Source organism: Astyanax mexicanus, unplaced genomic scaffold (assembly GCF_023375975.1).
Source record: "Astyanax mexicanus isolate ESR-SI-001 unplaced genomic scaffold, AstMex3_surface scaffold_45, whole genome shotgun sequence".
NCBI classification, from domain to species: domain Eukaryota; kingdom Metazoa; phylum Chordata; class Actinopteri; order Characiformes; family Acestrorhamphidae; genus Astyanax; species Astyanax mexicanus.
The window spans coordinates 367580-381577 of NW_026040055.1; the positions used below are offsets into that span (position 1 = coordinate 367580).

At 38.5% G+C, this 13998-nt stretch overlaps 1 protein-coding gene and 1 long non-coding RNA gene across 2 annotated transcripts; both read right to left on the reverse strand.

The window, feature by feature from the left end:
• Positions 1-306: 306 nt before the first annotated feature.
• Positions 307-4047, reverse strand: LOC111190047 (uncharacterized). The gene is made up of 2 exons (XM_022663786.2): positions 3469-4047; positions 307-2464 (listed from the first exon to the last, which is right to left on the reverse strand). Exons 1-2 carry the CDS (start codon positions 3703-3705, stop codon positions 1505-1507), a joined length of 1197 nt encoding a protein of 398 aa, XP_022519507.2. The 5' UTR covers positions 3706-4047; the 3' UTR covers positions 307-1504.
• Positions 4048-4059: 12 nt separating this feature from the next.
• On the reverse strand, positions 4060-12410 carry LOC125795247 (uncharacterized). Its single transcript, XR_007434253.1, has 2 exons — positions 11729-12410; positions 4060-5811 (listed from the first exon to the last, which is right to left on the reverse strand). It is a non-coding gene; the product is annotated as an uncharacterized LOC125795247 (long non-coding RNA).
• Positions 12411-13998: the final 1588 nt, after the last annotated feature.

The window sequence follows — 13998 nt, forward strand, 5'->3', positions numbered from 1 at the left end:
ACAATAGTCAGTTTGTCTTAGTAATTTGGGAGAGAGGGTACAAAGGTCATTAATTAACGTGTGTATGATCTACACTGTTAAATAGTTACCATACAACTATGCACGTGCTCACAATTTTGCCATAAGCGCATACACATTTGTGTTAGAAATGCCAAGTCACTACATTCATCCAAGTCAAAAAACTTTATTGGAAACATTTACACTAACTATTAAGTGTTTGGCTGAGTATTGACAGATTTATCAATGTAAGACATATGTAACAAATAGCTAATGCACAAGAAATAACTTCACTATATAACGTAAAGGTAAGCATGTTAATTGTTTAATACAAGCAATTAGCACAAAAAAGTACAAAATATAAAGACAAACAGTCTTAAATAAGCAAACTGTGAAAACTTGTTACACATTTCAACCAATTAAAAACAAACAACTTCTCTGGGACTTCAGTCACTTCAGTGTGAAATTAACTTTGGCTGTAGTAAAACATGAAAAAGAATACTAACCTTTGCCAAATATCAAACCCACGTTCTCACAGAGCTTTCCAGAATGCAGAATATTTACCATTTTTGCCATATGGTCTCCAGAATGGGCGTTATGGCGCATCTTTTTACCCCCGCAGATAAATCGCTTTTTACACCGTCATCCAGACTCAAACGTAACTCCAGACCTCACTGGTAGAATCCGGAGAGCCAAGACGTCCAAAACAAAGCATTAAGAACTTTAAAAATGCATAAAAACGCAATAAAAGCCATTGTTTACATTTCACGGTGTAACCTAGATCTTACATCTTACAGTAAAGCCTGAGATATTTTATAGTTGGCTGACTGAGCAAATAGTATAGCCTTCTACTACCTAATTGTTCAGTCTCCTGACTGAAAATATCTCTGGCTTTACTTTAAGTTGGCGGCGCCCAGAGAACTAGCTTCTGCTACAAACATAAACAAAGATTGTATTGCATTTTTGTTCATTTTTTAAATTCTTAATGCCTCATTTTAAATGTCAGGGCTCTCCAGATTCTACCACTGAGGCGTGGAGTTACGTTGATCTAGATAACAGTGTAAACAGCAATTTTATCTACGGGGGAAAACTGATGCCCTGTGCCATCCATTCTGGAGCCCATACGGCAAAAATGGAAAACATTTTGTATCTCGAAAAGCTGTGGGAAAACGGTAGTAAAGGTAAGTACTGTTTATCATGTTTTACTACACCGGAGTTCTCCTTTAAGCAATAACAAATATGCATACAACAACATTATCAACGTAAACAAGGCAGCATATGTTCTACATAAATAAACTAAAGATTGTTACTTAAGAACAAACTTGGTTAGTGTCACTGTGAATGTGTACAGCTCTATCACCAAGTTTTGTTAGATCGAAGCGCGCACTGGTCAGGTTTTGTACAGACTGTCAAGGCTGTCAATGTAGTCCTCATCGCATGCTGATGAAGATGGTTCCTCAGGTACACATTTTTGTGGTGTGCCAACTCGTTTTTCAAAGTTCTTCAATTATTTTTTGTTACAGCTTTTTTGTTTGCTGCGAGTAACAGTTGGAATTGTGTGAAGGTCACCAGTTTTAGGTCCTTGGCACTCAGGGGTTGCTTTGTCCATCTCACTGATGACGTTGTCCAGTGGTTGCTGAACAATCAAGGGCAGTTTGTCCTCTGATTTGAGAACTGACTCATGCGCTGATACAGCACAAGCTGCTAACTCTTCATCGTTGTCATGTTCTTCTGTAGATGTGTCAGTCACAAGGGTTTGGCTGTCACCTTGTTCCTTAGGAAGTGTATGGTGTTCAGACACCATTTGCTGAATGTCTGCAATGTTGTTGTCATGTGTGTACGTGACTGCCAAGATGCCAGCCCCAAGGAAGCTTTCCTCAATGTCCTGAGAGTCCATTGCATCAATACAGCCTGCTGGCTGAATGAACTTTGAAATGATCGAGTGTGAGATGTTCATAGTAATCTCACCTTCACATGTCTCAAAAAGAAGCAAACCACTGCATTTGGTGGTGTAGCTTTTAGTTTGACGCAACATTTTACACGTTTGACATCTATGGTAGACCTCCTTTGAGTTGTCAATGTGCTGTGCAGTGTGGCACGTGGGGCACTGTTTTTTGACAGTTATTTGTGCACCCACTACATTGGAATTGAGCTGTTTCAAGGACTTCTGAGAGTCACAGGTGCCTTGTTCAACTGCAACTTCAAGTGTACGGTCAAGGGACTGAATTTTTGTCTGGCGAGTGCTTGTTAAAACCAGTTGTCCCATAAAGTTTCTTGTTGACAGGTTTGTGAAAGTGTAGGATTGTCCTTCTTTGACCATGGACATCTGATTGTCCCATAACGACAGTTGTATTCTGCCGGTTCTGTCTCCAATGCAGCAGTTCAGTACTTCGCATTGTGACTGTCTGATGTTCACCATGGTTGGTGAGTCATCCATACTGCACACTGCAGCTTCCAGTGTGCCTACCTACAAGAAGATGCAAAGAGTCGGTATAGTATCAAGCTGCATTTAATCTTGGTTACATATTTACAGTTTACAAAAAACAAAAAAATCACTTTCAGACTGAATGTCTCAATTTAATCACTTATACAAAGTATGAATTGGATTACTCTCTAAATACCTGTGAATCTATGAAAAGGTTTTATATTTCTGGGTTAAAGGGCCTACTTTTGATTTTTAACACAACTTTCACACACAGGCAAAAAGAAGAATTTTAAAGAAATGAAAAAAAAAACTTATTAGACTTGGTCATGTACTCAAAGAACAATGTCTATTAAATATCTAATATGGCAAAAATGCATCAGTGTCTGTTTTCAGGATATGGTGTGAAACTGTGAAGCAATAACTATGACTTCCACTCTGTCCTGTGTGTGTGTGTGTCTCGAGAATTACACTCTGCAATCAAGCCACAGATTTTACATTGGATGAAAAATGTGTCCATTCCCAAGCCGTCCATAGTCTTTAAATATTATTTCATAGAGTGAATTCACTAAGTAATGATTGACACAGATTCCCACACTGCTGATCAGACAGCAGACTATAAATCACACATAGCCATGTAACATTTTCATTAACAAGTAAATCCCTATGAAAAAAGCCATATTTGTCTAGATTGGTAATATCTGTCTATTGTGAACATATGTGTCAAAATCAGATGACGTTTTAGGCATAATTTTTGCTTGTACACAGAAAACTGTAAACCATGAGTCACCAATCTTGTCCACATTGGGCCGGTGAGGGTGCAGGCTTTCATTACAACAAAGCTGCGGCACACCTGATTCCACTTGTTCAATCAGTCTCAGTCCCCAAACAAGTGGCCACCCATACAGGGTGTGCCCGTGCCTGGTTGGAATGAAAACCCGCAACCACAGCGGCACTTTCTGGACTGGATTGGTGACCCCTGCGTACACAGTTCACATGTATCCAAAAACACTTTTAGGACAATTATAAGATGAAACCAAGATACTTACCAACTGTCTGGGGCTCAGATCTGCAATCGTTAAGGGCAGTTCTCCTCTTGGCGGCTTGGCAGTGAACTGCAGCTGAGTCACCTCTATTAGTGTCTGTTTTGTGCACTGGATGTCATATCCCTGATGTTCTCTGAAACCTAAAATGCAAACAGAAACATAGATTAAATACACTTTGAAGAATAAATTTGCAGTACTGATCACTAAGCAGAAGAGACACAGTTTAATGTTTGGACACATCAGAAATAATATGCCTTAGGTGTTTATGGGGGTTTCTGTGTATTGTAAGTCAATATAACTGATGTTTTTTTTGTTGATGCTGTGGTTTAGGCTTTTGCTTTTTTGTTGTTTTTCAAATATGACGGTGTTTTAAAGCTGTTTCTTTTTTAGTTGTATGTCCTTTCATAAAATAAAATTTTGGGTGACAGGTTCCTTTATAGCTAAAGTTTTATTGAAGCTATTATTCATAATTTGAATATTTGTGTTTTCCTTACATCCATATTTTATGTCATGTAAACATTTTATATAGGGCTGCAACTAACGATTATTTTGATAATCGATTAATCTGTCTTATTTTTTCAATTAATCAAATATAAATATAAATATAGCCGCAAGCGGCAATCATCGGGTTCAAGCACCAACTTGCACAATGGTGCCTACTGGAGCATTGAATGGTGATGTGTAAGAAGGTCTAATATGATTGGAGATGCCCTGTCACATTTAGAAATTATCAAGTTTTTCACCTGTTATTAATGTTGAGCAGAGGCCTTTCAACCTGATCAGTGCTTAAATTCACATGTAAATCTAGTGAACTTTGTAGGATATTCATTAAGTGAGTTAGAACTAGTCAAAAGGTGTCTACATGTTATTGGTATTGATCAGGTGGCTTCAACCAGAATGTTCACAAAGTGGTATTCAGATTGACCTTTGAACCTTTGCAGAACAAGCTGAAATGTTTGACCAAACAAGTTTAAATTAACACAAAGGAGTGAATGTTCTGATATGACATGTAATTACGAAGTTATTATAAATCTAGTTCTGAATTAAATGGCGCTTCATCAAGCACCAACTAGCACAATGGTGCCTACTAGAGCATAGGATGGTGATGTGTAAGAAGGTCTAACACAATTGGAGACATTCTGTCACATTTAAAATGATCAAAAGTCTTTCACCTGTTATTAATGTTGAGAAGAGGCACAAAGGAGTGAATGCTCTGATATGACATGTAATGTCAAGTTATTCTTAATCTAGTTCTGTATTAAATGGCGCTTCATCAGAGTGATATTGTACAGAGGTCTTTAACATTGTGAGATTACAGCAAATACTGCAGAGTTACAGCAATTTAGGTTAGAAATTCCAAGGACGCACAGATTGCTTGATGCCTGGAGAGTATTGTATGTGAAATTTTCACAAATGTTTTTAATGAACATTTACCTAGAGACTCTACAGTGTGCAGCAAGACTGAAATGGAGGTGATAGGCCAAATATCCAGAGAGTAGTTTCAATATAGCTATTTTCAAACAATTAGCAATTATGAATGAACAAAGCACTTTTTAAACATAGTTGTATTGAGAAATTTGTCAGAGCCACTGTACTAAATATGGCAAAAACAATTAGATGTCAAAATAGTACAGCATGATTGACATGTACTCGTTTTTTTGGAACAGCGCCCCCCAGTGGGCGGATTGTTTCAGCACTTTGCAGGTCACTACAGTGTCTCCACCTGAACATAACTGCCAAATATCATCCAGATTGGGCAACATTCAGCCTGCCAAAATGTCTGCTGAATGCTGATTGGCTGATGGTGTTCAGCCATGTTGATTGATTAAGTTGCCCTTTGAACATCCTTTAGAGGCTGTATGATAGATTCTGCATGCAAAGTTTCAACTTGCTCGGTTGCACGGTTGCTGAGAAACAGTGCTCCAAATTTACCTCTTGAAGTGAATGGGGCATATATCCGGAAGGACTAATTTGCATATGGCGGCCATATTGTTTACATATTTCAACTTTTTCTTAATGAATATTGAAACGCATGCTCTCACGAGTGTTTTGATACCAAACATGCCAGGATTGGTCAAAATTCCTAGGACTAGTTTGCAAAAGTAGGTTTTGCATATTATGCAAATTAGCAAAAAATCTATATAGACGGAAGTGCATGGTCCAAATTGGAAAGTTGTTGGTATTGACCCAAGGAATCCATCAAAAAAAGAATTTTGAATGTAGGTCTTATGGTTTTTGAGTTATTGAGAAAATTGTGAAAAATGAATTTCCTTGTTTATAGCGCCACCACGTGACCAATCGGTGCCATTTTTGTTGTCCACCGAGATGCACTGATCCTACATCTACCTACCAAGTTTCATTTCTCTATGACTTATGGTTTAGGCTGCACAACTGTTTTTACAGGAGAAAAAGAATAATAATAATATAGCCGCAAGCGGCGATTTACGGGGTTCGAGCGTTACAGGCAAAGAGACCCCTGGAGGCCAGTTAGGCTTAAAACATGTTGCCGGTTGACCGGTATCGCCAAACTGGATGAGGATGACCAGCATGACCGTGAAGATTACCAGCATGACTAATCTGGATGACAAACTTGTTGACCATATTGACCAAGCTGGAAGACCATAATGACCAAACTGGATGACCAGCATAGCAAAGGTGGTTGGCCAGTATGACCAAGCTGGAAGACCACCATTACTATGAGGACAAAGCTGAATGACCAGCAGGACCATAATGACCAATGTGAATGGCCAGCATGACCAAGCTGGATGGCCAGCATAACCAAGCTGGGTGACCAGCGTGACCATAAAGACCATAATGGCAATGCTAGATGAGTGGTGTGAGTAAACTAGTTGAAAAGCATTGATAAATTGAGCTGTAGTGTTCATCAGGTTTTATGTGGTGTCTTACTGCACTCTAGTGGGCATTTGGTGAAACAAATTCAGTTCTTAAATTGAAAAAACACAAGGCATAAAAAGGGCATATAAATAACCCGTATATAGTATATAAGTTTTGACCTGATTAACATTCCACCTGTTAAAAGCTTGCTGGAATGTGATTGGCTAATAGTGACCACAAAAGTGTCCATATCAAATTTTCATTTGGTGTACCATTAGTGCATGGGCCATAGATGATAATTGGCTAGGATGACCTTGATAGCTTGTATGGTTCTAGAGAAACAGCTATCGAGCATTGGCCCCGCCCCCTGGGGGGGTGTATGTCTACTTGAACTGACAGGGTATCTGAGAATCATGTAATGATCAAAGGACTGAAGTGGTATTAGTGTCAGGTTAAGCATTCAAAAGTTATAAGTGTTAAAGACATTTTACTGCACCATGGTAGAACTCATTTGCATATGGCGGCCATATTGTTTATAAATGTAAAGATTTTTTTTTATAATTATTGAGGAGTAAGCTCTGCTGAACTGTTTGACACCAAACATGTCATGATTGGTCAAGGATCCAAGGACAAGATCTCAAAAGTAGGTTTTGCATATTATGCAAATTTAAAAAAAAATTAAGTGGGTGGAGCATAAACAAGAATGACCCAGGCGGCTGACCAGCATGAACAAGAAGGATAAATATGTTCAATTAAGCAAGACAAGCAAGATTGAATAAGTTCAGCAGAGCTTTAATTTAGAATAATTCACCTGTAGCTGTTTCACCAAATGACCACCAGAGCGCAGCAAGAGACCACATATAACCTGCTGGAAATCTATCACTCTATCAGAAAGACAGAACATTCCCTATCAGTGTGTTTCTATTTATTAAAAAGAGAAGAAAAGTCCGATTGGGCTCCAAATTGGTACTCATGATCAAGTTGTCTGTATATACATGTATGTAAATTTGTGTGTTGATAGGGTCAAAGGTTCCTGACTTCTGACCATTTAGGTTTGAAAAAATTGATGATACAGGCTTATGGCCTACAAAATGGCTGTTGCTCTTTGGCCATATTAGAGGCAAAAAATATCTGATTTGGCTCAAAATTTGCAATCAGGATCACAATATCAGTCTATACATGTATGTAAATTTCTGTGTCAATAGGGTCTAAGGTTCCTGACTTCTGTCCATTTAGATTTGAAAAAAGCGATAATACAGGCTTGAGGCCTACAAAATCGCTGTAGTTTTCCAGCCGTTGTAGAGGCAAAACATGTCCGATTTGGCTGAAACTTTGCAATCAAGATCAGATTATCAGTCTATATATGTGTATAAATTTGTGTGTTGATAGGGTGAAAGGTTCCTGTCTTCTGTCCATTTAGGTTGGAAAATAGCGATAAATAGAATAAATTGAAAATAGTTATTTTTTCACTGTAGAGCCTACTCAAGACTTATTTGGCTCATACTTGGCACATGTACTTCAAATGTCATTGTTAATTAGTAGCTTCAACAGTTTTGGCATGTTTTAAACTTTGACAGAGTTTTGGCCAAATAACTCTGAAAAGGCTTTCACGTACATGTTTGATCAAGGTTTATGGGCCTCAAATAGTTAAAATGTCAAGATTTTTTTGATAATTATTTACCTACAGGGTCTCAAGATTGCATCAAGACCAAATTTGTTTTGATTGATTAAGGACTTAAAGACAAGTTCGAAAAGAGCAATTTTTACTCTTTTGGCCACTGATGAAAATCTTTACATTTTTGGTAAATACATGTAATTACAAAGTTGTAAAGGCTACAGCAAAGTATACAACTAAAAAAGAATAACAAGCCTAGGCCACTTGTACCTTTAGATATAACTGATTTCCTGCTATAGCGCCCCCTTGAGGCCAATCAACGCCATATTTTAATGGATGATAGAAGGCCCTGAGATACATGTAGGGTATAAGTATCGTCCTGATTGGTCATTGTTTAGCATGTCAAAAGCTTGCTGGAATCTGATTGGCTAATAACGATCGCAAAAATTTGCATATCAAATTTTCCTTCTGTGAAACATTAGGACATAGGCCATAGATGATACATGCCAAAGGAGAGCTTCATAGCTTGTATGGTTCCTGAGAAACAGATTTTTAGCTTTGGCTCCGCCCCCTGGAGGCGTATGTCTACACAGATTGACGGGCTACCTCAGAATCATGTAGGCATCAAAGCTCTAAAGTGGCATTAGTGTAGGTTTAAGCATTCAAAAGTTACAGCTGTTAGAGTAAATTTGGGTGTGCCACAGTAAGACTAATGTGCATATGGCGGCCATATTGTTTACAAATTTCACAATTTTTTCGATAATTATTGAGGTTGGGACTCTGCTGAGTTGTTTGACACCAAAAATGACAGGATTGCTCAATGACCCTAGGACAAGTTCTCAAAAGTAGGTTTTGCATATTATGCTAAATAGCAAAAAATCTAAGTGGGCGGAGCTTAGTGGTTCTATTGACCTTTTTGATTTGCCATTAACCAAGGAATCATACAATGCAAGAATTTTTGCTCTAGCTATCAGGGTGTAGGAGTTACGAGGCCAAACGCGTTGACCTTCGCCATAGCGCCCCCTTGAGGCCGATCGGGCTCATGTTTTGAATCTGAGTAGCGGTGAGAAGTACTACCATATGACCAAGTCTCAGCCCTGTAGGCCTTACGGTTTCTTCTGCCCAATCACTTCTATGGCAGAAAAAGAATAAGAACTATAATAATAATAATAATAATCAGAATAATAACAATAGGGTTTCTAGCACTACGTGCTCGAAACCCTAATAATAATCAGAACAATTACAATAGGGTTTCTAGCACTACGTGCTCGAACCCCTAATAATAATAATAATAATCAGAACAATTACAATAGGGTTTCTAGCACTACGTGCTCGAACCCCTAATAATAATAATAAATATAGCCGCAAGCGGCGATTTACGGGGTTCGAGCGTTACAGGCAAAGAGACCCCTGGAGGCCAGGTAGGCTTAAAACATGTTGCCGGTTGACCGGCATCACCAAACTGGATGAGGATGACCAGCATGACCATGAAGACCAAGCTAGATTACCAGCATGACTAATCTGGATGACAAACTTGTTGACCATATTGACCAAGCTGGAAGACCATAATGACCAAACTGGATGACCAGCATGGCAAAGGTGGTTGGCCAGTATGACCAAGCTGGAAGACCACCATTACTATGAGGAAAAAGCTGAATGACCAGCAGGACCATAATGACCAATGTGAATGGCCTTTTTGATTTGCCATTAACCAAGGAATCATATAATGCAAGAATTTTTGCTCTAGCTATCAGGGCGTAGGAGTTACGAGGCCAAACGCGTTGACCTTCGCCATAGCACCCCCTTGAGGCCGATCGGGCTCATCTTTTGAATCTGAGTAGCGGTGAGAAGTACTACCATATGACCAAGTCTCAGCCCTGTAGGCCTTACGGTTTCTTCTGCCCAATCACTTCTATGGCAGAAAAAGAATAATAATAATAATAATAATAATAATAATCAGAACAATTACAATAGGGTTTCTAGCACTACGTGCTCGAACCCCTAATAATAATAATAATCAGAACAATTACAATAGGGTTTCTAGCACTACGTGCTCGAACCCCTAATAAATATAGCCGCAAGCGGCAATCATCGGGTTCAAGCACCAACTTGCACAATGGTGCCTACTGGAGCATTGAATGGTGATGTGTAAGAAGGTCTAATATGATTGGAGATGCCCTGTCACATTTAGAAATTATCAAGTTTTTCACCTGTTATTAATGTTGAGCAGAGGCCTTTCAACCTGATCAGTGCTTAAATTCACATGTAAATCTAGTGAACTTTGTAGGATATTCATTAAGTGAGTTAGAATTAGTCAAAAGGTGTCTACATGTTATTGGTATTGATCAGGTGGCTTCAACCAGAATGTTCACAAAGTGGTATTCAGATTGACCTTTGAACCTTTGTAGAACAAGCTGAAATGTTTGACCAAACAAGTTTAAATTAACACAAAGGAGTGAATGTTCTGATATGACATGTAATTACGAAGTTATTATAAATCTAGTTCTGAATTAAATGGCGCTTCATCAAGCACCAACTAGCACAATGGTGCCCACTAGAGCATAGGATGGTGATGTGTAAGAAGGTCTAACACAATTGGAGACATTCTGTCACATTTAAAATGATCAAAAGTCTTTCACCTGTTATTAATGTTGAGAAGAGGCACAAAGGAGTGAATGTTCTGATATGACATGTAATGTCAAGTTATTCTTAATCTAGTTCTGTATTAAATGGCGCTTCATCAGAGTGATATTGTACAGAGGTCTTTAACATTGTGAGATTACAGCAAATACTGCAGAGTTACAGCAATTTAGGTTAGAAATTCCAAGGACGCACAGAATGCTTGATGCCTGGAGAGTATTGTATGTGAAATTTTCACAAATGTTTTTAATGAACATTTACCTAGAGACTCTACAGTGTGCAGCAAGACTGAAATGGAGGTGATAGGCCAAATATCCAGAGAGTAGTTTCAATATAGCTATTTTCAAACAATTAGCAATTATGAATGAACAAAGCACTTTTTAAACATAGTTGTATTGAGAAATTTGTCAGAGCCACTGTACTAAATATGGCAAAAACAATTAGATGTCAAAATAGTACAGCATGATTGACATGTACTCGTTTTTTTGGAACAGCGCCCCCCAGTGGGCGGATTGTTTCAGCACTTTGCAGGTCACTACAGTGTCTCCACCTGAACATAACTGCCAAATATCATCCAGATTGGGCAACATTCAGCCTGCCAAAATGTCTGCTGAATGCTGATTGGCTGATGGTGTTCAGCCATGTTGATTGATTAAGTTGCCCTTTGAACATCCTTTAGAGGCTGTATGATAGATTCTGCATGCAAAGTTTCAACTTGCTAGGTTGCACGGTTGCTGAGAAACAGTGCTCCAAATTTACCTCTTGAAGTGAATGGGGCATATATCCGGAAGGACTAATTTGCATATGGCGGCCATATTGTTTACATATTTCACCTTTATCTTAATGAATATTGAAGCGCATGCTCTCACGAGCATTTTGATACCAAACATGCCAGGATTGGTCAAAATTCCTAGGACTAGTTTGCAAAAGTAGGTTTTGCATATTATGCAAATTAGCACAAAATCTATATAGACGGAAGTGCATGGTCCAAATTGGAAAGTTGTTGGTATTGACCCAAGGAATCCATCAAAAAAAGAATTTTGAATGTAGGTCTTATGGTTTTTGAGTTATTGAGAAAATTGTGAAAAATTAATTTCCTTGTTTATAGCGCCACCACTTGACCAATCGGTGCCATTTTTGTTGTCCACCGAGATGCACTGATCCTACATCTACCTACCAAGTTTCATTTCTCTATGACTTACGGTTTAGGCTGCACAACTGTTTTTACAGGAGAAAAAGAATAATAATAATAATAAATATAGCCGCAAGCGGCGATTTACGGGGTTCGAGCGTTACAGGCAAAGAGACCCCTGGAGGCCAGTTAGGCTTAAAACATGTTGCCGGTTGACCGGCATCGCCAAACTGGATGAGGATGACCAGCATGACTGTGAAGACCAAGCTAGATTACCAGCATGACTAATCTGGATGACAAACTTGTTGACCATATTGACCAAGCTGGAAGACCATAATGACCAAACTGGATGACCAGCATGGCAAAGGTGGTTGGCCAGTATGACCAAGCTGGAAGACCACCATTACTATGAGGACAAAGCTGAATGACCAGCAGGACCATAATGACCAATGTGAATGGCCAGCATGACCAAGCTGGATGGCCAGCATAACCAAGCTGGGTGACCAGCGTGACCATAAAGACCATAATGGCAATGCTAGATGAGTGGTGTAAGTAAACTAGTTGAAAAGCATTGATAAATTGAGCTGTAGTGTTCATCAGGTTTTATGTGGTGTCTTACTGCACTCTAGTGGGCATTTGGTGAAACAAATTCAGTTCTTAAATTGAAAAAACACAAGGCATAAAAAGGGCATATAAATAACCCGTATATAGTATTTAAGTTTTGACCTGATTAACATTCCGCCTGTTAAAAGCTTGCTGGAATGTGATTGGCTAATAGTGACCACAAAAGTGTCCATGTCAAATTTTCATTTGGTGTACCATTAGTGCATGGGCCATAGATGATAATTGGCTAGGATGACCTTGATAGCTTGTATGGTTCTAGAGAAACAGCTATCGAGCATTGGCCCCGCCCCCTGGGGGGTGTATGTCTACTTATACTGACAGGGTATCTGAGAATCATGTAATGATCAAAGGACTGAAGTGGTATTAGTGTCAGGTTAAGCATTCAAAAGTTATAAGTGTTAAAGACATTTTACTGCACCATGGTAGAACTCATTTGCATATGGCGGCCATATTGTTTATAAATGTAAAGATTTTTTTAATAATTATTGAGGAGTAAGCTCTGCTGAACTGTTTGACACCAAACATGTCATGATTGGTCAAGGATCCAAGGACAAGATCTCAAAAGTATTTTTTGCATATTATGCAAATTTATAAAAAAAAAATAAGTGGGTGGAGCATAAACAAGAATGACCCAGGCGGCTGACCAGCATGAACAAGAAGGATAAATATGTTCAATTAAGCAAGACAAGCAAGATTAAATAAGTTCAGCAGAGCTTTAATTTAGAATAATTCACCTGTAGCTGTTTCACCAAATGACCACCAGAGCGCAGCAAGAGACCACATATAACCTGCTGGAAATCTATCACTCTATCAGAAAGACAGAACATTCCCTATCAGTGTGTTTCTATTTATTAAAAAGAGAAGAAAAGTCCGATTGGGCTCTAAATTGGTACTCATGATCAAGTGGTCTGTATATACATGTATGTAAATTTGTGTGTTGATAGGGTCAAAGGTTCCTGACTTCTGACCATTTAGGTTTGAAAAAAGTGATAATACAGGCTTATGGCCTACAAAATGGCTGTTGCTCTTTGGCCATATTAGAGGCAGAAAATATCTGATTTGGCTCAAAATTTGCAATCAAGATCACAATATCAGTCTATATATGTATGTCAATTTCTGTGTCGATAGGGTCAAAGGTTCCTGACTTCTGTCCATTTAGATTTGAAAAAAGCGATAATACAGGCTTGAGGCCTACAAAATCGCTGTAGTTTTCCAGCCGTTGTAGAGGCGAAACATGTCCGATTTGGCTGAAAATTTGCAATAAAGATCAGATTATCAGTCTATATATGTGTATAAATTTGTGTGTTGATAGGGTGAAAGGTTCCAGTCTTCTGTCCATTTAGGTTGGAAAATAGCGATAAATAGAATAAATTGAAAATAGTTATTTTTTCACTGTAGAGCCTACTGAAGACTTATTTGGCTCATACTTGGCACATGTACTTCAAATGTCATTGTTAATTAGTAGCTTCAACAGTTTTGGCATGTTTTAAACTTTGACAGAGTTTTGGCCAAATAACTCTGAAAAGGCTTTCACGTACATGTTTGATCAAGGTTTATGGGCCTCAAATAGTTAAAATGTCAAGATTTTTTTGATAATTATTTACCTACAGGGTCTCAAGATTGCATCAGGACCAAATTTGTTTTGATTGATTAAGGACTTAAAGACAAGTTCGAAAAGAGCAATTTT